The following is a 26,986-nucleotide window of genomic DNA, read 5'->3' as shown; positions in this document are numbered from 1 at the left end:
TTGTTTTTCCTTAGAACTATTCCAGATTGTTCCAGATCAGGGACCTGACTGCCCATCTCCCTTCTCCGAGCTGCTTCCGGAAGGTATTAATCATCCTCTCATACCACAGCATGCATCCACCTCTGTGCTGGGTTGCCTCTGCACTCTGGGAAAGCTGCAACCTGCAGCCAAGCTGCTTCTGGTCTGTGCACATCTGAGGGAACCCCAGGGATCACTGTGAGTGGGATTTTTTCCCTTTTCTGCACTTAAATCCAGCCTCTTCCTCACCAGCCAGGAACAAAAGGGCCCAGGCAACACCTTGAGCCCAAATGACTTTTGGAAAGTCCAGATCTGGTTTTGAAACTGCAGAGGCTGAATTCCAGGGGAAAACCATGCAAAGTTGCACCGATTCAATCACCTGGTTTTATTTAAGCCCACTAGCTGAAATCATCCACCTAAGATAATCATTTCCAAGCCAATCTGGATTCAATTCAGATAAGACAATGACTGACTGGGAGGTTTGTAAACCTTTTTCCCCCACTGTTGTTTTTTTTTTTTTTCCGTTTCACTTTGGCCCCTTCTGCATCTCTGAATGGGACCAGAAAAGGATGGGGTGGTAGCAAGAGCTTTCCTCACCTGGCCACAAAAATGTGAAGCATCCCCTCCTCATCCACCAATCTCCTGGCATGGGAGAGTATGAATGCATTTCATCTAAACAATTCACTTTTTTCCCCAAATTGATTCGGAACTCTGAGAGCTAAGCAGAGCCAGGCAGGACCCCCCCACATGCCAAAGTCGACATTGTTCCACCCCTTGTACCAAGGCCAGCTTTGGCCTGTGCTTTTTTGCCATTTACCCCTTGTTGACTCAGAGTGGTGGTGATGCTAACTCAGCTTTTGGGGAGGAAGGCACTTTCTGTCCTGCGTAGTTACAAGCAAAGGAAATAAAGCAGCATCTCTCCCAGAACCAGCTGCACCCAAAGTCTCCCACTAGTTTCTTCCTCCATCTCTATAAGCCCTTTGATCCCATACCATGGGAGCTCTGGCTCTCAGACACACCAATTTAAGCATTTGTCAAGAAAACACCACGAATTTCGGCAGGATGCTTCAGGGTGGTGGTGGGGGCTGAGCGATGCTGAGACCCGGGGCTGCCTGCTGCTCCCTGCAGAGGGTAAGGGATGAAATATGGAGGGTTCAAGCTCCCTGCACAAAATGGTGCTTAAAAAGTCCAATAAAAATCACAGTGAGAAGAATTATGATCGGACACTGAGCCCATCAGATTGCTCAGCTTGGCTCAGCCTCTGCTGGGCTTTCACGAGGAGGCAGCGCGAGCAGCTCCTGGCAAGACAGATTGGTCCCCAGTCACCCCTCCGGGCAGAGAGCGGGGAGATCCAGCCCTCCAGTGACACGGGGATCCAAGAGACGCTGTCGAGTCATTTCTCATGGCTCGCAGGCTGTCAGGATGCCCGACTCGCTCCCAGCCCGTAGATAATCCTCTCCTAGCCTCCGGCGAGGAGTTCCTTTGCTGAAGGGAGATCTCTAACCCTGCTGAGATGTTCTCAATTACTGGCTTTATGCAAACTCAGTTGGGCTTGGGCAGATCCCTAAATAACCCTTCTGTCCATGATGAGGATGCAGAGTTATGGGACTCACTCCTTCCCCAACAGGGCTGTTTGCTCCCAGGATCAACGGGGGCTTGGGACTGGAGGCTGTAACTTTGCCAGCAGCACCAGGGTGAGATGGTCCCTTCATAGCAAGGCTGGAAAATGTTGCAGACACCTACCCAAAGCTTCGGTCAGAGGTGAGGGGCACATCCTGACCGACAAACCTCCGATCCCTGCAGCCATCCCTATCGGCACTCACCCAGGGAGACGCATGGGTGGCAGAAAGCACCTATCTCTCCCCACTGGCTCCACAGGGACCTGCTCTTCACCAAAGTGTCCACATTTGGTGCCTAAAATAGGCTGTGCACCCCCTTGTCCTGCTCAAGGGTCCTATTGCTGCAGGGTCTATGCTTTTGCCTTGCTCACCCTGGCTCTGTTCATTATCTAGCCAAGGGTCCAAGGGGGAACTGGCCCCAGCCCCAGCCCCAGTCCCAACCCCAGCCCACCCGGCACAGTGCCCAGTGCCGAGCTGGTGGCTGTGACTCGCAGCAGCCCGGGGGTGCTGTGAGTCACACTGCCACAGCACATCAGCTCAGGGCAGGCTCTGACGAGGGCTGTGGCCAATTGAGGTGGCACGTGGAATTTGGGATGGCCGAATGCAGCTGCCCCAGTTGGCATTTGCCCAGGACAGTGCAGGGAGTTCACAGAAAGGACCGTTTTCCCCAGCTGCGTTGCTATCTCCACGGAGCACACAGGTGGGAGATGTGTCACCCCCAAACCAGTCCTCACCTGTGGGGGCAGCAGGACTGGGGCTTTGGCAGCTCTTTCCTTTCAAGCCAGGATGTTGGCTGATGGATGTGGATAAACGCTGCTTCCTCCAAGCCCTCGCCTGCATTCAGCCCCTGTTGTGGTCACGCTCTGGAAAGATGTGAGAGGACATGGGGACTGGCAGGGAAAGACTGTGAAAAATAGAGAATGTCCTCAGAAAGGCCCCTTTGGACTCATGAATAGGAATGCGCCCAGATAAATGAGCTCCTAACAGCAGCAAAAAGACATTGAGAGACCCCTGTGGCCAGTTCAAATTCAGGGACACTGCTCAAGTGTCACTTCTTGCCACCGGCTCCAGGACTGATAGAAGGCTTAGCAGGGCAAGCTGCTTGCAAAACTGACCTGAGGGATGCTTCACACCATGGTGATGGGCAAAGCAGTTCTTTACTTGCTCAGAAATGCACCCGTGCCCTGCAACCTGATCTTGAGCAGGGGAGGGGATGGCACGAGCCAGGTCTTGCCTTAGGAAAGGGCTGGGGCAGCTGCACTGGGTGGAACGTGCCCTGGCCCCTGGAATTAAGGAGCCCAAGGAAAGGAGACTCCACCAAGCATCCAAGGTTCTGGCTGGGAGGTCCCCAGTGTGAGTGCTGGGGCTGCTTCTGCTCCCTGGGTCAGCAATGGTGCAAGGAGATCCCAGCATGGAGATGCTATAGCTCCACAGACAAGGACTTCATCTCAGAAGCCAAGCTCCTTGCAGAAAGGGCTGTGAGAAGACATCTCTGCATCTCCTCAGCTGCCAGACAGAGCCTGTGATAAACCCCGTGGCATCGTGGTGCGGGAGGTCTGCTATGCCATCCCTACAGCATCGTGGGAACAGAGCAGGTTTGAGAGGCTGTGGGGTGAGGAACAGACAGATCCTGTGTGGAGCACAAAATCTCTGTGTTACCAGGGCATGAGACAGAACATTTAGTCTGCAAGTCCCTGCTAAATAGCAGGAGCCCATGAGAAATCTAGTATTTCATCTGTTGAGCTTTTTGTATTTAAACATTGCTTGGGTTTATTATTACCTGGCGGAGGGTGAAAGCACCACCCTGCAGAGCTGCAAGGGCTGAGTAGTGCTCGACTCCCCACTCAACACACTCAGTTTGGAAATTGTGATGTCAGTTGGTCCCACTGGATCCTTAAACCGCTAGCTAATATTCTCTATCTGCCTATAAATCTTCCATATATCAGCAGCACAGTCCCTGTGGATGGGAAAAACCTACCCTCAAGCATCTAAAAGTCTCAGCTAGACCGTGGTCTTCTTTTATAGCAAGGGGTGAAACAGGGAGTTGCAGACAGAAATTTCCCTCTCACAGAATGAGATGGGGAGAAGGAAGCCTGCTCTGCTCCATGCATCCAGCACCTTTAGCTGGCATTCCTGGAATGCACGTACAACATTGCACCAAAGTGCGGTGTTGGGATAAATGAAAGAGTTGCAGAGGCTGCAGGAGCTGCCAGCTCTCACGAAGCTCATGGGAAGACTCGGGGTGTGCCTGCCAGTCCCAGGGGCTTGGCCAAGGGGGGGACATCCCCACACTGAGTCCTCTTGCAGCCAGGACAAGGTGGAAGGTTTAATGGGAGCTTTGAGGAGGAGCTCTCTGGCTGGAAGAAGATGGCGGGATGCACTATGGCATGTAATTAAGCTCCTGAGGAGTTGGGGAAGAATATTTCTCCTGATGGAAGTGGGTAACAGAGGCTGGTATTGTCAGCAAACAGTGCTGTAAGAAAGAGAAGACTTGCTCCTGCTTGGCTTCAGGTTAGGTGGGATGGTCTGTGTTCCCAATAGCCCTATACTTCATTGTGATGGACTCACCAAACCGCACATCTCACGTCAGCACCCAGTTTATAAGGCAAAGAAGCAAAAAGGCTGATCACCAGCACCTGAGCTAGAAGCATGCTGGCTGGGCCAGGTTTTTGGTGTGTCTTCATGCTCCTTTCAGCCCTTTGGGTCAGTGGAGACACTTTAAGAAGCACATGTGAAGCAATAGGCACAAACCCAAGGCTCCAAGATATTTCTTGCTCACACCAGCCTAAGAGAAGACACTGAAACACGGAGTTGCTGCTACTGTGTTTACAGGTGGTAGAACTTGTCCTTTAAATCAGTCTTACAGAAAACCCTGAGCTTTACCTTCCTGTGATGCTGGCGACTGAAGACCTTGTTGTCCCTTTGCTCCCTGGGTTTCCCATCCCGGGAAGAACTCCTGAGCATACAGCAACACGCACAGCCTGCATGAAAAGCCCCGCCACGGGACAAGCCTTGGCTCAAAGTTCAATTCAAGGTGACATCCTTCACTTTTAGTACAAAATCCTTAATTTATGAATCCTCCTATGCTGGTGAGACAAAAGCAAACAGCCTTTACACCTTGTGTCCTTCACAGCTGCGGCGCTGTTCAAATACCCCAGGAACCTGCAGGCAGCAGGGTGGGATAAGTCACGCTTTCCCAGGGCTCTCTGGCTCCTGCTGTCATCCCCTGCTCAGACCCATCCATCCCGAGGGAGCTGGGGACAAGAAAGTCCCCCAGTGGCATGGTGGGGCAGGTGTCGGTCCCTCTAGGGGTGTAAATCAGGAGGGGAGGTTGGTGGGGTGTTGGTGCAGGTGTGGTGGTGGAGATGGGGCATACAAAGAGATGTGTGGAGCCCCAGGTCAGCATTGCATGGGTTGTATTTGGCACAAGGACAAGGGGAGGGGTAACAGGAGGATACACACACCGTGACATGCCAAAGCTTTCTCAGGATGATCCTCTGTATTGCAGCTTGCATAAATATGGTGATCCAAGTCCATTGCTCCAAGCTAAGATGCTTCCCCTGCTCTTACAGTCACTGGCCTTGAGACACCTCTGAGCACAACTGGCCCCAGCAATGCCACTAACCACAGCCGTGTCCCACCCTGAGGACCCACAAAACCGGACAGGAGACTCATTGCTATAACATACACAGGTCACATCAGCACCTAAGATCACTTAGCACAAGAAACACACAGATCTAGGCAAATAAAGGAAATGGTCATATGCAGCAACACTTAGATTTTTGTTCTCTTTTGGTGGATTTTTGGTTCTCTAATCCTTCTCCACCAGAAAAATGTGACAGAACTGTTCTCTGAGCCTCTTGAGAAGGTAACCACTAATCTTTAATAATCAGCCGGTGGTAGTCTTGAGTCCTTACCTCTTTTTCATCAAGCATTGCTTGCACATTGGGTAACCTCTGTGTGCTTATAGATTTAGCACCTCTGGGAAAATCTTTCTGCATCTTCTCTACGCTCCCACACGCACCTAGTAACACCCATCTCTAGGGATGCAGCGCACTTGTTTCAAACACTCGGACATTTGGGGCATAAAAGGAAACCACTTGTCCCAGTACAAAAACCAGAATTTATGTATTAATTTAATGCAATTTCATCTCAGGCAGACGATTGCTCAAAAGCCATTTACCACCAAGATGCTTTAAAAGAAGAGACAACGTACCTGCAGGCTCCTCCGTGCTGCTGGCGGCGGTGGTGGGGGGAGCGGCAGGGATCTCTGTGCAGGACAGCGAGAAGCAGACAGGAAAGGTGAGGAGATAAAAGAAGGAAGTATTACTCCAAATCCCAAAAAGCCTGGTCCCTGCACACACTGCATTTTCTGTTCCCAACCATGTCTACCAGCAAGGGGTGTTTCCCAACTATGTCCTCCAGCGAGGAGCCTCACAAGAGCCCCAGAAACCAGCACACCAGGACCATACTCACTGGAGAACTGGACCTCCCAAGAGGGTGTGGGAAAGGGTTTTTTAAACAAAAAATGTTGGCTTGCGGCTAAAAATAAAAGATACAGCCAGCCAGATAATTGATAGGGTGCCACAGTCAGCAATTGCTATGCTGCCCAGACACAACCTGCTGCAATTGCTAGGTCCCAGTTTGGATCCCAGGGTGAAGGGTGCTCTTGCAGGGGCTCGGAGAGTGCATAAGCCAAGCAGGGCAGTGTGGCTGCCTGCTACGTGGTGCCCAGCCCCAGCAGGCAATGGGAGCATTGCTGCCTCTCCCTGTCCCTGGGTTGTTCCTTCCAGCTGCTGGTTCCCTCCATGTCTGAGGCAGTGCTACCACTCCTCTTATGTGAGATAAGATGCAGGTAAAGCATTGCATCTATCTGCTGGAATTCAAGTGTTATCTCACACATTTAAAGGAAACACAAACATAGCTGGTGCCAATGCAACGGTCCCTGGTTTTGATTTGGGGCTGGCTTTGCACAGCTGAAACCACATAATGTTTTGGATCTTCATGGCCCAAATCTGACTGTGTTTGTTGATGTTAAAAAGGATGGACTGCAGATGGAGCGCATTATATGGTCCCAACTTTGGCAAGATGATCTCTTTTCCCCAGTGCACATATGCAGACCTCATTACTGACATCTTTTGTGCATTTAGGGCACAGTGCTGCAATTTCTGTGCATCCCCCGGAATCCTGGTGGGGGAACACCCTACCAGTCCATTTTGAAAGTGGAATTTAGGCATGAGCTAGGGGTCAGCATCTGCCTCATTCTACTTTTGCTCTCGGGAACCTGCCTGGCCACAGAGGGAGGTATGCTGGGGTCTGTCTGCATTGCAGTGACGGCAGCTCATAGGGGTGCAGCCCAATTAGATGACTTTTTGAATCATTCACCCTCATGTAATTAAACACAGGCACAAGCCCATGTGAAACACATGGTGCATAGTCAGGCAGTACATGAACAGCCAGCACAGCCATCCCAAAGCTGGCAGCTGGATGGGTGCTTGTGCAGGCCGGCGTGGGCTGTGGTGCAGACAGACCCCACTGGTGTCTTGTTCATTCCCCACAAGGTGATTTTTGCATGACTATAAGTCTTTGAGACAAGGAAAATATAAGCAGTGGTAAATCAGAGAGTAACTGTGCTCTTGCAGAGAAGGTGGACAGCCCCTTGCTAGCTGCAGTGTTCCTGTGCCCTCCCAGTGCCAGACGGGAGAGCAGTGTGGGTAGGGATGGAGAGCAAGTGCCCTCCACTACACGTGTATAAAGTATGTGTGAACTACTTACACACACACACACACACTGACATTTTTCAAGGATGAAAATGTGCTGGTTTGGGTTTTTCTAAGATAAGAGAATTGCCAGTTGCTCATATCCTCAATTTAATTACTTTAGCATCATATGTGCAGATCAAACTCCCCCAAACTGCACAGCAGCTTGATAGCCAGGCCACAGTGTTGCTTGAAACACATGTGAACAAAAGTTTTGGCCCCTTGGAAAGGATGTTTTGCAGTGACACAGAAGTAAGGGGCTCTCACGGGTGCCAGAATGGTGGCCGGGTTGCAGGGCCAGGGCCAGGCAACCCTGCCAGGCTCACGCCAGCAGGCAGCCTTGAGCACACCAGTCTGGCAGCTGGCATGAGCACAGCCCGGCTCCCAACGCCTGGTTGGATCGTGTTGAAATTCTGTGCCTGTCTTTATTTAGTGCAATGAATCCCAAGGGAAGTGATGCAAGGAACAATTTACTCTCTGATTTACCATGGCCCTGGGGAATGATTAATGATAAACCTTTGCGCATACTTGCTGCAAAGCATACTGGAGCCATGACTGTAACGTCTTGGGGAAACAAGCATCTGGTCTGAGCTCTTGCCGTCCCATTGCGACACGGGGAAGAATGAATCTCAAGTGACCAAAAACCACCCTGGAATGTATGTTTTCTTCAGCAGGAGAAGGTGGAGAAAGGGTATCTGCCCCATAATTTGGCAATGGCTGTCCTCAGAGGCAGATGCTGCGAGGCGACAGTGCGGGAGCAGGCTGTGGATTCCCAACAAAGACTTGATTCTTTCAACCCTCACTTTTCTTTTCCCATTGGGCTTTTTTTTGCCTTTTAGCAGCAGGGAGACAACCTCAAGGGGAGCAGCTCCTGCTGCCCAGCCCATCCCAGGCACCGTAATTTTGATGCTTCGTTTCATTAGGGCAGGTGGAGATGCCTCGCGCAAGGTGCATGAGCTACTGAATGATCCAACAACAGCAGAACCAACAGGCAGCAGAGAGGAGCACTGGACTAAAGCACACCTTGTCCGGGCAGGGAGTGCTCAACAGGGACCGAGTGGGGATGTGGATGTTTGCAGACCAAATGCTGCAACAGAGAGACTTTGGGAGCTGTACCTGGTGCTTGCTGCTGTTGTTTTTGGAGCAGAGGATGAGAGCAGCCTTGGGAAGGCACACTAAAAAGCAAACTCAAGGAAGCAAACAGTAAACCAGCCCACGTTTCTGGGTGGGTTGTGTGAGTGTAAGATCCCCTTTAGCAATCCAGGTGCTATTGGCTGTGTTAATGTGATGGCAACTCCATCAAACCAGCAGGTCCTCTGATTTGAGCGCTGTGCCAGTGCAGCACAGCCTGATTTTGGAGAGAAAAACCAGTTTGTAGCCATCTGCCTTAGCATCCAGACCTGATGTTGTACCCCAAAACAAATGTGCTCTCAGGGCACCTTTGCCCTGTGAAGCAGTATCAAATTACCAGCAAATTAGGCTGTAGATGCACTCACAAAACCCACCCAACAAGACAGACAAGCTAGTTGGAAGTTAGGGGTGATTTTTGGACTGTATGCCCTACTGTGGGCAGTGTGGCTGGCAGGGGTACCTGAGCACTGCCCTTTGGCATATATGTGGTGGGGTTAGTAGCTGCCCAGCCTGGGCAGTGGCTCCTGTGCATTTATAAAGTTAATATCTCTAATCTACAGACATCGAAAGAGCGATCCACCTACTTATGCAGGGGGCAATGGGAGACCGGCTTTGCTGGTAGCCTTTGGCGCATCGATTGCACGTGATGCCGGTGACACCGTCTTTACAGGGACATTGGCCCGTGGTTTGGTTACAGGTTTGGCCGGCGGCGCCCACGGGATGGCAATCGCACTCTGTGGGGGGAACACACAACAAGAGGGTCAGGGGGAGAGGAGCGCGGGCGCGGGTGGCGTTGCGGCGTTGGCGGGGAGCGGGGAGAGCGCCGCGGCTCTGCCGGCAGCTCTCGTGGCACGGCTCCACCGTCTCCGCAGCTGGCGCTGGACCTCCGGCCAACGACCCATCCAGCCAGGCACCACACTGACCTGAAACAGAGGTGGCATTTGGCAGAGAGGGTGCACGTGGCCGTCGCTTGGGCGCAGAGGGGATAGCACCAGAGAAGGGGTGGCCCGGCCATGGCTGGTCCCACCGCGCGGATGGAACTGCAGCCAGGACATCTTGCCCAGGGCAAGGAGTGCTCTACAGATTCAAGGAGGCAGTGTGGGGTGTCCCCGCTCAAGGATCCCCACCCGTGGACACTGCAACTGCCTCATCCCATGGGTGCTGAGATCAAAAGTTTGCAGGACTTGAAGAGGAGGGGAGCAGGCAAGGCAGCGCTGCTGGAGGACTCCAGGAGCCACAGCACCCGCTGCCCCCACCCCAGCCAGCTTCAAACTCCCTTGGGCTCCCCGGAGCAGCGGCAGGGCTGTAAGGAAGAGGTGCAAAATCAAGGAGCATTTCATCACCCCTTCAGCACACCAGATCTCAGGCAGGAAGCAATTGCTTTCAGAGATGTTGGGAATTCATTTCACGTGCGCTACAAAAAAAAAAAACAACAAAAAACCAACCAAACCAAACCACCCTCCTTTCAGTGCTTTTGCTTGAGCCCTTCCCTGCTGAGCAGCATCCCTGGCAGCTGGCACTGCGGGCGCAGGAAGGAAATGCCCTTGTGGGATGCAGGCAGGCTGGAGGACCTGCTGTTCCTGGCCAGATGGATAGAGGCTTGACTGCAGAGCTGGGCAGATGTGAAGGGTTTGGCAGGGGATGTAAATACTGCACTTGAAATCATTCACCATCTCATTTCCCACAGTGGGACTTACCGGCGCAGCTGTTTGTTAAAAAAAAAAAAAAAGGCCAAAAAAAAAAAAAAGCATCAAGGCTTGTTATCATCACTGCCTCAAAAGGATTATGGCCTCGCACATTTGTTAACAGCCCTGATTTCTAAGAGCTGCAAGCGCTGTGCCAGACTGTGGTCTGCCCCTGCTGAGTGGTGGCAGGGAAAGGCAGGAAAGCTTTCCTTTTCTTGTGCAGCATCCTCGGGAAGGAGCCAGCCAAAACCCTCCCTGGGGAGCACTGATGCTGCTCTCCTTCAGCCCCTCAGGGGAGCTGCCTGCCAAAAAGAGGGTTTGGGGGAAAACCTGCCCTGCTGCCCAAAACCTGGAGGGATCTGCTCTGTGGGTCAGGACCAGTGTGAGTGTCTCCATGGGCTCCAGCAGCTGGGCTTGGCTTTCAAACACCCCCAAATCCCTCAAACTGAGCATATCACTCCCATGAGGGTTTGTGCTGGACCCTACAAGGCTTCTTGGTTTGTCTTGCAGCTCCCTGGCTCTGGGACACACTAAATCTGCCTTGTTTGGGGACGGCAGATCACATCGCGCATTCATTTGTTTTGGGTGTCCAAGTTTTGGTGCTCGGCTGGAGCTTCCCTCCAACCCGCCCCAGCACCATCCTGCTCCTGCTCCCTGCACCAACAGCCCCCAGTTTGACCTTTACGGGACAGCAGCTCCCAGGCTAGTCCCCTCCCAGCAGGGTTTGCGTGGTGCCTGGAGCCCCCTGCCCTGGGATGTCCCCTTGTCCCTGCATGGGGCATCCCGTCCCCATGCAGCCCACCCCAGAGCACGAGCAAACTGCCGCCATCCCTCGGCTCCACCAGTGCTGGACAGGAAGAGACTGAGCCTTGCCAAAACCTGATGATTTTTCACATGGGAGGGAAAAAAACCCAAACAAAAAAGCTTTTGCTTCTTTTCTCCTCCTTCCCTAACACTTCTGATTTGGGGTTTTTGATTAAATGTCCTACTCTCCCCCCTTCCCTTGAGCTGCCTCTGGGAACCAGCTGCCTGCCCGTAGTGGAAAACTTGCTTTTCTATGAAACCCAGTTTTGATTGGAAAAGTTTTAGCATTAAATCAATGTGGCTGGTGATGAGCACAGAAAGCAGGGTGACGTCTAGGTGGGAAAACCTGCATGCTGCAGCCCCAAGGGATGGCTTCAATATTGCTGGGGGAGAGGAAATAAAAATACATTAAGCAAGAGCCTAAAGAAGGAACAGGAGAGAAAAGAGTTAAAGAAGAGCAGAGAGGCAGGAGTTAATACAAAAATAAGCAAATCAGGGAAGGGTTACACAAGAAGAGGCAAAGGGCAGGAGGATGGAGAGGAACATGCCTCATGTTTCAGGCGTCCCCTCTGGGGCTGCAAGTGCTGGTTTCAGGCATTGCCTGCAAACCCCCATCCTGTGAGTAATCCTCCCCCATGTGAACGGATTGCACTGATTTCAATGGGACCGCTTGGAAGAGAGAGGGGAAAAAAAAAAGAGGAAAAAAAGAGGGAAAAAAAGCCTTCGTGATGAGTAAGATTTACAGAATCAGGCTCTTGGAAGAAGGGCTGCAGAGCACAGAGCGCTCTTTTGGACACCACATAAATAAATAGCGATGCCGCTGCTTCTTTCCCTCATGAGGTAATGCCGCAGCACAACTTGTCCAAAGCTGCCGTGGTTATTTTTACAGCCATATCTGTCTGAAGTTGTCTACTCTCTCCCAAAGCCGGGCTCCTGTGAGGGCTCTGCAGCACGGGTGTTAGCTGTGTCCCAAGGGACACGCAGGATGTGCCCAAGGTTACAGAGCAGACAAGTGGCGGAGGAGCTGGAATCACCAGCCCTCGGTCCAGGACCTCACCAGGAGAAATCTCTGGCTGATAGCTCCCTCTGACACGCTGTGGGGTAAATTCCCTCTGGGTGTAAGGATGTGCTTTCTGCCACTGGTCCCCACCTCTTTGTTGCAGCACAGGACCTCGCGTGTCTGGGACGACTGCCTTGGGCAGCAGCACTCCTGCTCCTTGAATGCCGGACCCCATTTTGACTTTTCTATCTTCCAGAAAACTCTCCGAATCAGCAGCAAGTCAACCCTCCTGGCGCAGGGAGGCAGGAGGTGGTCTAAGCAGTGTCTGCAGATGTACATTTGCAGTCCCTGTCCCAGAGGAACTGAACCAGTGCCAGCAATTAGGAGCAATTAAAGGCAATTTGCAGTTCCCTGGCCAGTGCAAACACTTGCAGCCAGCAATTACAGGCTCTTCTCCTTCCCCAGCCATGAAGTAGCTGGGCTGCTGGTGGTTAATGCTGATTTTTCCAGTACAGTTCAAATTCCTTTGGGTTGTAACCCCAAATTGAGGGAAGATTGCACTGGAGTCGCAAAGGGGGTGTGATTGGTGCAAACACCCCTTTGGCATCCTCACTGCCTTTCTGATTCACAAAACACATTTTCATGCCTGGACTTCCCTGGGTGCAAGCGTTTGTCCATCCCCTACCGTGATGCAGAATATCAGCAGTCCCCTGCACTGAGCAGAGCAGAGACCATGAGGCACCAGAGCTGAGAAAACCTCACTGATCAGGAAAGGAGGGGGCCTGGGACATCCTTTGAGATAATAAGGGGTATAACACCTGATTTATCCTCTGTATCCTCCTGCCTTGCTTAAAAGGATCACCCCATAAAGGAGGATGCAATGGCACAGCGAGCGTGATGTGAGAGGAGTAAACGGGAATGATGTTGGTGCAAGAAAACAGTATGTCTTTAGTCTGTTAGTTCACACAGCATCAGGAGGAAGGGAAATAACTGTCATGATTTAGTTCTTTCAGAAAGTCTTTAAGAAAAATCTTTGATAAGTGTCTGTGGCAGAGATAACCTGGAATTACTAATGAAAAATGAAGTTATTTTCTGCTTAAAAACCTGGCTGTGGAGGAGAAAACAAGGAGCAGGAATACATGGTGAGGTTTTAATGGGGAATGAGGGTAGCAATGGGGCTGCCTCTGCCCACAAAAGCTGATTTTTCTTATATAATAACCATGACCTGGAAAGCAAGGAGCTAACAGCATTTCTAGGTGACCACCTTCAGCTTGGCTAGTCCAGACGTGAGGAGACCATGTAGGTCTTCTGCAAGACCGACCCAAACTGGCCGAGTGGGTGAGGGGATAGCAGACAAAAACCAGCACGCAGAAGGAGGCATAATTGGAAGGAGAGAACAGGATGGCTCATACACGCTGAAGGGTCCCAATTAACTGCAACCACTCCAGGAAAAGATCTAGGAGTCAATGAAACATCTGGCTGATTGCAACGGAGCTCAGAAGAGCAACAAGATAGTAGGTTGTATTATGAAAGGGGTAGAGAGTAATGCTGAATATAATATCATGACACTATAGAAATCAAGAGTATGTCCTCAGCTGGGAAACTGGAGTGAAAGGCACGGAGAGGCACCCATCTGAGGGTGATGGAAAAGATTAGAAATGCCTTGCCAAGAGACGATGGAGGGATGCCAAGTAATGCACAGCGCCGAGAAGGTCAGACAGGTGCTCCTCTTCACTGGTCCTTAAAATACAGGAACAAAGGGACATTCAATGCATTTAAAAGGCAACCTTTTTCAATGATAAAAGGAAATGCTTCTTTGCACTGCACGTAATTAACTCGTAGAACTCATGCTACGAGACACCATGGCAAAGGCCCAACAGGATTAGATAGGCCTATGAATGAGAACATCTGTAGTTACATTAGCTGGGATTAATATATATACGGATATAAGCACTCCAAGCCAGCTACTAACTGCCTGCAGTTAGGAAGAGATTTCCCCCGGGGGCATGCTATTGCAAAACTGTCTGTCATAGAGTTTTATATCTCTGTCTGAAGCTTCCAAGACAAGCCACTATTATATGCACAAATCTGCTGAGGCAGACCATCGTCAGCTTGAGCATAGGCAAGGATGCATTTCTGTGCTTCAGCTGAGATTTGATTGGTTTGGGACTAAAAAATACCTGAAAGCAAATCTTAGGACCATGCATGAAAGGATGCAAAGTGCCCTGGAAAAGTGGCTGAACTTGCTGGGATGTGTCTGGCCCACCAACGGTTGACAAATAGCATAACAAAAATGCAAATATTTTTCCACCCCTGAATTTTGATCGGAGGTATTCCCAGCTGTTAATCTACCCACACACTTGTGTTCAAAGGTAAACAGAGGGATAAATCTCCAGGCTTAGCTCTTTTCAAGTGTGACCTTTTTTGAGAAGGTACCTGAAAGGACCCGCATTTTTTGAGAATTATCATCTTCCTGTTTTCGGGCAAGCTGTTTCCTTGGGAGGTTTTCAGAATGATGAAAAATCCATTTGACTGAACAACAGAAAAAGGCTTGATTTCACAGGGTGTCCAGATTTCCTCTTGTCACACTGTATCTGCAATGATAACATACATCGTAGGGCTTCCAGATTTAAAAGCCCAAAGCGTGACTGCTTTACGTTACACCATGCGCTAAGCAGTAAAACAGCAATTCATTAAACTGGAAAAAGCACCTTAATTTGCAATAGTCATTGATGAAGGTTCCAGTATTGAGAAAGAACCTTCTTCAGGAAATCACACTCAGTTTTAAGTAAGAATTTAAGTCCCACATAGCCAATATGCCTTAGGTACACATTTATATTTAACCATGCTTTTAAATGCTTTTCCAGATTCATGGCCAAAATTGCCTCCCTTTGCTTGCTTGCTTTCTTTCCTCCAAAGACTCCAACTGGAGTAAAAAATGTGGCTACAGAAGCTTTCTGCTGGAAGAAAATGCACCAAAATCAAGCTTCTTGTGTGAATGCTTTGATTCTGACAATATTTTAAACAGCAAAATGTCAAAACAACTCAACTTAAATTTGCCTGTTGCTTCAATAACGCAGCCCGCGTCATCCTGATGCAGTAAACATATTTCACTTAGTCTTATGTTTTAGTATTTAGAGGTATGGTTCAGATATTATTATTACAGTTATTTTTTTCCTGTTCCTCTGTCTTTAGTAACTCAGGTACTTTAAATCCTGGTTCCAATGAACACATCTGCCCTGGGGAATGCAAGGTGTGAGAAACTCCTGGGGTGGGTTCAGTTGTCCCCCTGTAGCTGTAATCCATCTCAAAGGTGACCCCAGCTTTGAAGCTGTCCCAAAGACCTGACCTGAGCAGGCTTTTTTTAGCAGATTTGCTTTGGCTCCTGCCTTTGGGGGAACAAATCAAAACAAGCAGCGCTCCTTCCTTTGGAGACCTACCCTGGTTATTTGTCTGTGGGTGAGGAGAGTTAGAATCTGAAATCTGTGCACCTGAGTGATGCGGAAAGGTTTATGCTGGCTCTGGGGACGGGATCCTGCAGGGATGGCTAAGACCATATTTAATGGCAGAGCATCTCCACCATGGGTGGCACGTTCTGCAAATCCCACAGATTTATGTCACGAGGAAAAGAAACTGTGGTATTTAGTGTGTACCCACCCAGTCTGGCCCCAGCTAGTTTGCTAACCAGAAGCAGAGGTTGAAATGTCTCTGTGTTAACTCTGAATACTAATAATGGCTTTAAATATTAACTGTTAACTGCTTTGCAATGAGATCGTCAGCTTGTCTGCGATATTGTGAACTGGATTTAGTTCTCCAAAGGATCATGTTCATGCACAATGTCCCTCAGCACATTCTCTTGGAGATTTAAAGGTTTCTTGCCAGCAGAAAATGAATTCCCCCTTTTATCAGGCAAAGCCAAATAATCTCTTGGCGTTTCACAGTGTCCCTCCTCCTGCGCCGCTTCTCAGGGCTCTCCCATTTCTTCCTCCTGAACTGGCACTCGGGGAAGCCAAGGGCTTTGGCGCCCTGTGGTTTGGGCCAAATTTCACAGATTAGACCTTGTCTTTGTCTTCTCCATAACAAGTAACAGACGGGGCCCACAATGCCTCCACTGAGCAAGAGTCGCCGCTAATCCGGAGGGGGCTTTGAACCACGGTAATAAATCCACTTTTTGGGCAGGCGCACTATGGGCAGGCATTAGTGATACAGACAATAAGACAATTATGGCAGCACTTTCCAAAATGCTCGAAAATCCTCTTGTTGGAAAATTGTTAAAAATTCCCCTGTCATCTTGGAGCTCCACCTTTTGGGTGATTGCAGCGGAGACGGAGAAGCTGCCAGAGAGAGTGGTGGGGATGCTGAAATGCCCAGGGATGAAGCACTGGGGCTTCCTTCTCCCTGCTTTGCTGGCAGGACTTGGCTTTTGTCATGGAGGATGTCATCCCTTTTATTTTTCCATTGAAAAATGTCAAGTCTTGTCAAAGACCCCTGGGGGCTGCACTGGCCACGCAGAGAGCAGCTTAGTTGGGCACAGTCCCTGGGCATGGTGTCCTCACGGCTCTAAAGCAAAGTAAGGCTCAATCTGCTCTCATGGGAGATATTGCATGAGAAAATGTGGGTTGGAAAATACTTTTATTGAGGAGAAAAAAAAAAAGGCAAACATTTTCTCCTCCTGACGTGTTTTTAGCCTGGCTCCTGAGGAAATGAGGTTCCTACAAGTGTATTCTCCCACTAATAATGTTTCAATCAAATCTGGCAGTGGAGTAAAAGTCTCAGAGATGATGAGGTTGCCACAAACCTCATTAAATGAGGCAGTTGGGTAGATGAGAGAGAAACTCTAGAAAAAGTTCAGCAGAGGGGGATCCCTTTGGTGTGCACAGCCCTTATCAGACACTAAAGCATCCACAGTGGGGAGACCCCCCCTAACACCCCAAGTGCATGTGAAAAATTGCAATGAGAGCTCCTGGGGCACAAATCCAGGTCACTGATTTGTGATGCTCTGAGAAGTGTATGTTTAACTGAAAAATATCTCTTTTTCTATCAGAAAAAAGCCTTTTCATTTTAATATGCTTAAAATCAGAACAGGGCATGTGGATGAGCAGGACAGACCTTTGTTTTAATGTTCAGGACCTGAGAGCCTGGAGGACTTTTCACTCTTGAGAACTGATCTGAAGCAGGAAATTATCTCAACAGTTTGAAAATATTTATGGGGAAGGCAAATTATTCCTTTTCTTTCCTCTGTCTTGGAGATATGCAAAGGTCTAACTATGCAAATGAATTTAGTAACTTTTGTTCTTAGTCTGAGACTTGTGATGGAGAACTGGGGTTTAGTCTGTTGGTTTTTTTTTTTAATAGGGTGCAAATTCCCCTCTATTCTGTTGCAGCCTGCCACTTCTGAAAAACCACAGTCCAAACCTGCCCTTCAGGATTGCTTATGGATGTGTTTCTGCTGAAAAACCAAACCCAAACCACAGTTTTGAAGGTGGTCAGTCCCAAATTTAACCATTGCAAGGACATGATTTTTCAGAAATGCAGAGCTCCTCTCAGGGAATCAACACTGTCTAAATTTTCCTAATATGCTGGATCATCCATGGATTTGGGACTCAGCTGTGAGCTAGATCTCCCCTCTGACGGCACTGGGGGGGCAGATTTCCACGCTGCAATGTAGAGCTCAATGTTCTTCAGAGGGTCTTTGGCTGACCCTCCTCCATCCCATGTCTTTGGCTCCCTGGAGTCAACAGAGCATCTCACCCTGACCTCTGCGAGCCCCACACAGTGCTGGCAGTTTCTGTCATGGCTTTTACCCTTTCTGCATGCTTTTTCAGCTCATCCATTCATGGGGCTGCTCCTCCCTCCTGTGCTAAAAGTGATGAAGGTGTCCTGTTGCAGTGGAGACACATCTCTAAACCGGCTCACCTGGTGTTGTCCTTCTGGGAGGTGATGCTTTGGGTCCTGGTTCTACTCATTTGGGTGGAAGAAGCAACTGGTGGGTGCTTTTGTGGGAGAGTGTCTGGGGGGAGCATGACACTTGGGGCACCCCCAGGGCCCTGGGTGCATCTCCCGCGGGAGTGGGTGCTCCTGGCTGGCCTGAGGATGCCAAGCGGACACATCAGAGCCACGATACAGGGTTTGTACTGCAGGTCAGGCCTCTGCCTGGTGAGGTGCTGTCTTGTTTATGTCCAGATGTCTCCCCAGCCCATTTGAAGATATGTCAAAAGCCCCTTCCTCACCTCCCCTTCCCTAAACTGGGTCTGCTTCAAATTTGCCTTTAAATGCAAGTTAGTCTCTACCGATTCAGCAAAGTCCAAAAGACAGTCCTAGAAGAGAGGGGAGCTTTGCCAAAAAGGGCTCTGGGAGTGCTGATGTGGTTTTTTGGAGGAGAGTGGGGGGCCCAGGCTAAGAAGCAGCCCCCCACCCTCAGCACTGCCATGGGACTGGGGTGCACAGCATCTGCCCAGCCCAGCGGCCCCAAGAGTCTGGGTGTGCAGGGGCAGCAAAACGCGCCTGGGTGGGAGCAATATGTAAAATTATTGACTTCCCCAGAGCTTGAAGACAGCTGCAGCTTAAGGACATTTTTGGCATGGAGGTGATTTTGCTGTGATCTTATCACCAGGCACAGACAAACCTCTCTCTCTTTCTTCTTTTTTCCCTCTTTTTTTTTTTTTTTTTTTTGGGGGGGGGGGGGATTGGTTAATGACCTTCTAAGCTAACTTCTGGAGACTGTAGCAGACCAGAGACCCCCAGCAAGTGCACTTCATCTGGGATGTGGATGGCAGAACCTCCTTGCCCATGGTGATGCCCCTTCATGCTCCCCCAGCCCCTGGGGCGGGATGTCCTACCAGTGCTCTGTGCTCTCTCTGAGCATCCGGGTTTCAATCCCAGACTGCCTAAAATATATGAAAGCATATATCTGTTTAAATGCTGCTATATTGTGGGAGATGGCCCTGATCATAAGCTAGAGAGAGGAGAAAGTCTGCGATGAGTTTCTGGGAAGACCATACAGCAGGATTTTACCCTTGTTCCAGTTAATTTGCACCAAAATGGAGAACCAACCCCAATACTGGAGCACTTCCAGGGGCAGATACATAGAGGAGCAAAAAGTATGACTGCTTCAGATCACCAGTGGCTACAAACATGAAACTGGAACGTGATATCTGTGGTCCCTAAATGTGTGCCCCAGTGCGTGGCATCATCCCCATGCACTGTGTGGAGGTGCTGGAGCTGCCCTGGGCTGGGGGAAAGGGCTGTGCATGGCTCTGACATTTGGGTTGTTCCTTGTTGATGGCTCACATAGATCAGACTTAATTAGAAAGTCCTTGGAACTGGAACGCACGCGTGAAAGGCAGAGCAGGATGAAGGTTGGCACATGGAGCCCCATCTGGCTTGAAACAATTAGAAAGTGTCTCAGTTGCTGGGTTTGCCACAGGAATATTCCACTGTTGCGACGCAGCAAACTTTTCCCGCTCTGGCTCGCACAGAAGTGGCTGCTTAATTTGACGTAGCTGCTCATATGTCATTAAAATTGTGGATGTTTAAAAGCTGGCATGGCCAGGTAGATGTCTTGTGTTGAGCTCAAATCTTCATTAAAAAAAAAAAAAAAAAAATCACTCCTTTTCCATGTTTTCACACTACAAACTCAAAACAGTTTAAGAGTTTCTGTAATAATCATGTCCCTTCTTTGCTTTGGAACCCTTCCAGCTCAAGCGGGTGAATGGTGCAGCTCTACCCTGGATCCTGGACGTGCCATGGAGGTGGTGGCACTTGGTGGCAGTGGCTCTCAAGCCTCCTGCACTGCCCCAGGACACTTCCACGCAGCGACCCCTGTGCATGGAACGGCTTAAAGCTGCATTTCTATAAACTTTCTCCGACTGGTTTGTGTGTGCCTGGGGGTTGCTGATGACAAGTTTTAGATGTAGAAACCGTAAATCAGTGCTCAGCACTTGGAATAATATCGATATAAAGAATTATGGGGCCTTGGGGAAAGGGGTGACTAAGGCATAGCCACTAACAAATGCAGTATAGAAATACAGCTAGAAAATTGTTCTCGCAGCAGTGGAAGAGCATGCCCTATGGAGAAAATAAAGTCTGTGCTTGGCAGATCAATGCCTTGAAAGTTTGGACTTTCTCCAGTGATGTGATTTCTCAGAGGTGACCAAGCCTTGATACAAGAACTTGATCCAAGCCCTGCCAGCTCTACGAGTTGGATCATCTTTCATCTAAACGGTAGCTCCAGCTGGTCTTCAAAGAGGAAGAAAAGGAGAAAAGGAAGGGAAGGAAGTTTGATAATTAAGAACATCTCCCTGGGGGGAATTCATAGAAAGTGTTGCCTTGGACTTTGCCTTGTGAAACCACAAATGAGCTGGACTAGAGATGGGCATCAAAATGAGATTGCTGTGGGAAGAGGAGCATGTATCTTAGGATGCACTTCTCCTCCTCCTAGGGTGGACACACGGGTAGATCTCCTGCACTGATGCTCTGCAGTGACAGGAGGGAGCCTGTGGGAGCTGGTACTCGCTGCAGACAAGGAAAGGTTGGGGACAGGATCTCTGCCAGGAGCCACCACTGGTGGCCCTGCTGCCCTAGAGAGCCCTGGTTGAGGGGTTTCAGCCAGGCCACCCCCGTGTCTTTGGGATGTGTTAGCTGTGAGCTTGCCTAGCCCCCACCTAGCTGTGGACTGGGGACTGTGGTGGCAGGGGACATCTCCAAGGCTGAAAGGATGTTGACCACAACTGAAACCTGCAGAGGTGCACCATGGACAGGCTGATCTTCCTGTCCTATACTGGGACATGGCCCGTGGGACACCAACGGTGGGACACCAGGACACTGGTGGCAGCGAGCCCATCCTCAGACTCTGCCATCTAAGGTGGGTTTTACCCCGACCGCCTCCTGCACCCCAACTTCTCAGTGGGGCTCCATGCAGCAAGAAGAGGTTACATCTATCTCCCCTGGCTTCAGCCTTGTGGAAATGAGCTCTCTGCTCTAAGCTGGTCACGCAGCTCCCTCTATAGTCAGTGGAGAGAGACGGGGGGAGGGGGGGACTCGTCCCACTGTCCCTGTCACCAGGGGCTCTGCCTTCCTCTCCAGGCAGCACAAGGAGCCAAAAGGGTTCCGCTGCATTAGTGTCCCCCTCCTAAATGCCTGCAGCTGGGTGGGAAGAAAACCTGCATCAGCATCCGTGAAATCAAGGACCAGAGGCTGAGCCCATGGGGATGGCAAGCATCCTCACTCTGCTTGAACCGAAACTGTCTCCAAAAATCAAACATCAAAGTCTTGAGCCTTTGCAGGTACAAACCAGGATGGGCAGGTAGGCTGGGAGTGCCTTTTTTTTTTTTTTTTTTTTTTTTAACAAGCCATTAAATAATCCTCCAACGCAGATGGAAAAGTCTGCCAGGCTCAGCACAGGCGTGGGGCTGCAACAGCGCGGGGGAGGCAGGCAATCCCATTTTTTACCAAAACATTGAGTCCTAACAAATGTGACCTCTCCAGGTGCCAAATCCTGCCCCTCCACAAGGGGTTTACACTGGCAGCCTCAGCACAAGTGCATTCATAATGCGTATCATTTGTCATCTTTTCATCAAAAAGTGTGTAAATCCTTTCCCTGAAGTGCAGAGCTGTTTTACAGCCAGGCTATAAAATCCTGCAGAGTCTCTGTTCCAATAGAATTACATTAGTGCCAATAATCTGGCAAATATCAGGAGTGAATTTAATCAAAAGAACTAACACCAGGGCCCTGATTTACAGCGGCCCATGACAGAGTGGAGCAGACGGAGGTTTGCAGGACCCAGATGTGGAATTTCACTTGCAACATCATTTGCAGCAGAGGGAAAGCAGAAGGAATGGGAAGCAGGGCTTCAGCATTTTGGGAGCTCTTCATGCTCTCACAAATATTGGTGAGAAAAGAGGAACAATTCGCCTTTGTTCTGAGTTTTAAAAGATGATCATGTGAAATTTCTTATATCTGGGGCTTCGTTGTTTCTCGGGACAGCCCCCACACCTAACGGGTGTGCACAGGACCAGGGTTTTGATGTATCTGCCAGAGCAAAGGGCATCCCACTCCGGCACCCGCTGGGATGAGCCCATCCATCCCCCACGGCAGAGGACCGGCACTACCACTGGACTGCTCCAGCCTGAGAGTCCCCGTCCGGGGCCACGCAGAGATCAGTTGTGCGGTCTGACCTCAAAACGCCAGGGGAGCCTGAGCCCTTGCTTGAGTAACTGGTGTCCCCGGCTTTGCCTGACCACCCACCCGCAGCAGTCCCAGTCCTCCTGCAGCTCCCAGCTCCAGCCTGGCAGGCTCTGGCGCGCACCCAACGTTGCCACTTCATGCAATATCCCTGCTCCATCTGTCATCAATTCCTTTGCATGTGGTTTGCAGACTTCATGCCATGCTCTGCCTGTTGCGTGGCTCTGTGACAGGGCATCTCTGATCACTGACAATTTTTTTCTTTCTATCGTTTTTTGCAAGAAAACAACTGGAAGCGAATGCATAGGCGAGGAACATGGCATGGCTGCATCACTTTTAACCATCAGGGTAAAAGTAATCCTTAAAGCCCAACTCCTTATGCCTTCACCTGTGCTGCTAAGACAAATTCAAATCATTAAAAAAACTCTTTTAATTAAAAATTATTATAGGTTTGGCTATTAGAAAACCAACCAGCCCTCCACGTGGGCAAGAGGGCACTGCCCAGCTCCACTTTCTGCTCACCTTTTGCTGCCTGAGCCTCACACCATGCCCTGCAACATGTGCAAAAGTTTGTGGCATTTTCTTTTTCTCCAAGTTAAAAAAAAGTAGACATTGTTCAAACATTTCTGCAATGTGATATTTTTTGCATAAATACCAAACCCAACCATTTCAAATAATGTAACTCATGCCTCTATAAATTTCTGGCGTTAGATGCGTTATGAATTGAGGCACATAACCTAGTGCATAGGATGGAGTGAGAGATGAGAAACACAAGTGAGAGGAAAGGCAGTTTAGCTGGATGTGTCTGTTAGGCTGAATTAATGAAGTTGAATTAATACAAAAATCTCTTCAGCAGCTTTTTCATGGAACATTTGCTGTGAGTTTGCCCGAGCTCACGCACTCTTGCCAGGGGGGTTAAGTGTGCTGCATGCTTCCTTGGCAGCTCTTGATCTGCTCACAAGGCACTGGTGCTCTATTATATGCATTTGTTTAAATGTGTTACATGTAGGACATGAACGGAGCAATGCGATGGTTGAAAGAATCAAGTCTTATAGAGAAAACACAATATACTGGGTGGGATGAGACGTCAGGCAGTTGTGAGTGAGATGGCAGATGCTACAGGATGGTTAATTCCTTAATTCTAAACACATTCAGTCGAGATGAGACTCTGGGAGAGCTTTGCCTCTCGGCAGATGGCTTGGTGAGATGATAAATTAATATTGTTATCAATGGGAAAATGGCTGAAGTTGTTAGATGGTAGGGTTTGTTTTTTAAAAATGCCCGTTTTCAACAATTATTTCAGAAAAGTCCCTGAATCAGGGAAGAAAAACAGAGGGAACATAAAATATCCTCTGTGTCATAAACAGAGCTCAGGAAAATGAGTTTTCAAAGGAATGCCTTTGCTGTAGGAAACTTCATTTCGCCTGCTTTTGTATAGGACGATGGATTACGCCAACAATAAACCATTCCAACCACTGTGAAATTGTGCTAATAGCCTGCGAGTCAGGGAGCTGTTCATGCACCAGCATATTTATTACATACCTTTGTATCTGTTAGCTCCAATAGCCACATTTTTGTTACAAACTGTGGGGGGTTGGAGAAGTATTTAAATTTGGAGATCTCAAATTTCAAGAGCAGGAGCGGTTTGACAAGGCAGGGGGATGAGAAAAGGACAATTGCAAAGAGCATTTAATAGAACGAATGACCCAGTGACTGGGAAATTCAGCCTTAAAACATTGTGGAGTGCCTCACGAAGGCCAGTACACGTCTTCCCGGGTGCTCGCTTGGGGAAACTGAGGCACAGCATGGCTCTGAGGTTTCCCACCCGCAGGTACCACCCACCACCCAGCTGTGCTTTTTGGGTAAAAGACCACTGTGCTATCTGCCCCGGAGAGGTTAGCAAGAGTGAGGGGCCAGGGGACAGCAAGGGTAAATGGGCAGGAGAGGGGGAGCAGGCTGCCTGGCCAGGGAGGAGAGCTGGGAAAAGCAGGAGCGAGGAAGGTCCTGGGAAATGCCAAAGTCAATGAGACAGAGAGGCTTAAGCATGGACATTGCTGCCAACGCAGGGCAGGGACTGCCTTTTCCCAGGATGGAAAAGCTGGGGATGGACGGACAGGGGATGGCATCCGCCCTACCCTCCGGCCGAGCATCCCCTCCCTGCTCCGTGCTCCCTGTGCTGATCCCAGAGGACTGGAATCCCTATGGATGCACAGTGACCCCCTGGCTGGGAAAGAGCTCTCCTCTCCCCCAAATCCCACCATGTCCCCAGGAGCCCCCATGCTGGGGAGGCAGCCAGGATAAACCAGAGCTCTGGGAAGGAGATAACTGTGCTTGGGGAGGGGTGAGAAATCACCCCACCACCCCGGCACCCCAAAACCCTTTCTGAGGAGCAGGAAGGTAAATGAGAATCAGGCTCTGGACATCAGCAAACCCCTCTGCAAGCACGCCGCTGCCCGGGGGTGGTGGATGCCCGCCTGCATCGCTGCCTGGCCCCGCTCGAGGAGAGCCTACGCCTTCACAATTTCCCTTTGTTTGCCTCAACCTAATGCGCTGTTACTTCAGCTGCGACCCGGCCGTGAAAGCAGAAATATGAACTTTATTACGACACATATCCGCTCGGGACCGGGGGGCAAGGCGCGGCCGCGCGCGGCAGGCAGCTCGCTGCTGGAGCAGGGGTCCGGCTGGGGTGCTGGGTGTTGAGGCTGGTGTGGAAGTGACTAGGTCCCCCTGCACCCCTGCCTTCTGGCTCCTCGGACCCCAAAACGGCAGCTCCTGTCCCCCCCGCAGAGCCACGGGTTGGGTTCACATCCCACCAGCCCGTGCATTGGCTGAAGCTGTAGCTTGTTAGCAGCCTCAGCACAGGGCGGATCGAAAATGTCTCGTTGAAATAGTTTTTACAAGGTGAAAAAAAGGGGGAGTAGGGCTGTCTAAAGAAGCAATTTCTTTTTTTGCTTTGGCAAAGAGTGTCTGTTTTCAGTGGAAAAAAAAAAAAAAAAACAACACATGAAGAAGCGTTTTCATTAAAAAAATTGAAAATGCTGAAGACCCAAAGCTTTCCAGCCAAAAATACCCAGCTTGGGCCAAAAAGCTTTCCGTTTCTTGTTGAAATGAGTCTTCAGAGAGAAAAGAGCTGAAACTTTCTGCGGGAAACCCCAGCATCTTCTAATCTGGCTTTTGAATGTTTGCTTGATTCCTTTAGCTGTGTCTCAGGTTCAGGATTTATATCTCTTCCAGCGGAGAGCTGAGAGTTAAAAAAGTTCATTTGCAGGATTTGCTCTTATTGCTGCTCCCACCCCAGCTGAAGCCCCGCTTGCCTTCACGTCCACCGCAGAAGAGGAAACCTCAAAAAACTCCGCTTGCTGAGCTCAAAATAAAATTGTTTCCTATTTTACTGTTCTCACCTCGTCCCGAGGAGTGAAATGTTCTGTGCGTGGGTTAAATGCTGCCTGTGCCCCTGGCAGCGCTGAGGGTGGGAGCAGGAGACGGGCGTTTGGAGGAGGCTGATTTACAGACGCTACATCTAACCCCGTTTTGTGCAACTCTGCCCTTACATGTGTGACGACCAAATTAGCTGTGGCTATCGGAGCAGGTGAAGCATGATTTATAAGTGATAAAACCTGAAATAATTTAAAGTCATGCTCAGCAGTGAGGACTTTTTGTATTTCGCTGGCCTCATCCTCACCAGGAGGCTGGGGAGACCAGGGAGAGGTGATGGCAGGGAATGTGGGGGCAAGAAAAGTTATTTCAAGGGCTTGGTTTGGGAGAGGGAGGAGCAGGAGGGGTATGGCGAGATCAAGAACTGTGGAAGCAGGAGCAGCAGGAAGGCGTCGGAGGAGAAGGAGCCGTGCGGTCCCGGCCACCCCACCCCGACCCGGTACCTTTGCAGGCCTTGCGGTGGGAGATGGGCTTGCTGAGGTCGCGGTAGAAGCCCTCCTTGCAGTAGTGGCAGTGCCGCCCGGCAGTGTTGTGCCGGCAGTTGAGGCAGACGCCGCCGCTCTTGCGCCCCGACAGCTTGTAGAGCTCCATGTTGAAGCGGCACCGCCGGGCGTGGAGGTTGCAGTTGCAGGCTGCGAGAGGGAAAGAGAGGAGACCGTCAGCATCTGTGCCCGCTCGCGGAGGTGCCAACCCGGGGGGAACCTGCGTGCATGGGGGTGGGCACCCTCGAGGTGCTGCCCCGGGCGCCCTGCCGCAGCGGGGGTGTCACAGGCTGGGATGCTCTGGTGGCACCTCTGGCTATGGGAAACCAACTGCTAACCCACGTTCCTCCTTGACCGGTGCTATGTGGCGAGTCCAGCGTTTTGGAGGGGAAGGTGAGGTCACTAAGACCCCGTTTCACCATTGTGACTTGCAACAAATAGGCCTTTTGCGTCTCCCCACTCTTAATGTGAATTAAAAGCTGGGTGCAGGCAGGTCTGCGAGGGCAGGCAGCTCACCCGTGGTTAGGAAACGGCAATGTACAACCCCCCAGCTGCTTCCCTAGCTTTGTCGCAACTGCTTTGCCCCATGCAAGTCTCCTTTCCCATCTGCTCTCACACTGTGGTGCTTCATATTGTGCTACTGCTCGGTACAAACCCCCCCCCAAACTGCTGTGAAACCGCCTGCTTCCCAACACCCTGGGAGCCCTCTCTGTCTGCCCCCAGGGGAAAGGGGGTTTCCAACATCACCTGCCCGACCTTCCCAGTATTCCCACTCTCACGAGTCCTGACACGTGTGTGTTTGAGCTCCAAATATCAAGACCTTCCTAGCTACCTTCTTCCCTGGCTTTCTTTCCCATGCTTGGAACCCGT

The 26,986-nt window shown here is 50.3% G+C and overlaps 1 protein-coding gene across 1 annotated transcript in view; it reads right to left on the bottom strand.

Annotated features, from left to right (window-relative positions):
• Window positions 1-26,986, bottom strand: part of NTN1 (netrin 1) — a 105,028-nt gene that overhangs the window by 23,762 nt on the left and 54,280 nt on the right. Inside the window, exons 2-4 of the mRNA XM_075044862.1 lie at window positions 26,078-26,266; window positions 9,112-9,261; window positions 5,854-5,907 (exon numbers count right to left, since the gene is read on the bottom strand). Of these exons, the coding sequence (XP_074900963.1) occupies window positions 5,854-5,907; window positions 9,112-9,261; window positions 26,078-26,266 (393 nt within the window). The remainder of the gene's footprint in view (window positions 1-5,853; window positions 5,908-9,111; window positions 9,262-26,077; window positions 26,267-26,986) is intronic.

Source organism: Buteo buteo, chromosome 13 (assembly GCF_964188355.1).
Source record: "Buteo buteo chromosome 13, bButBut1.hap1.1, whole genome shotgun sequence".
Taxonomy (NCBI): Eukaryota; Metazoa; Chordata; class Aves; order Accipitriformes; family Accipitridae; genus Buteo; species Buteo buteo.
Note: the sequence above shows the minus strand (reverse complement) of the source record. Positions and strands in the feature narration are given on the sequence as shown.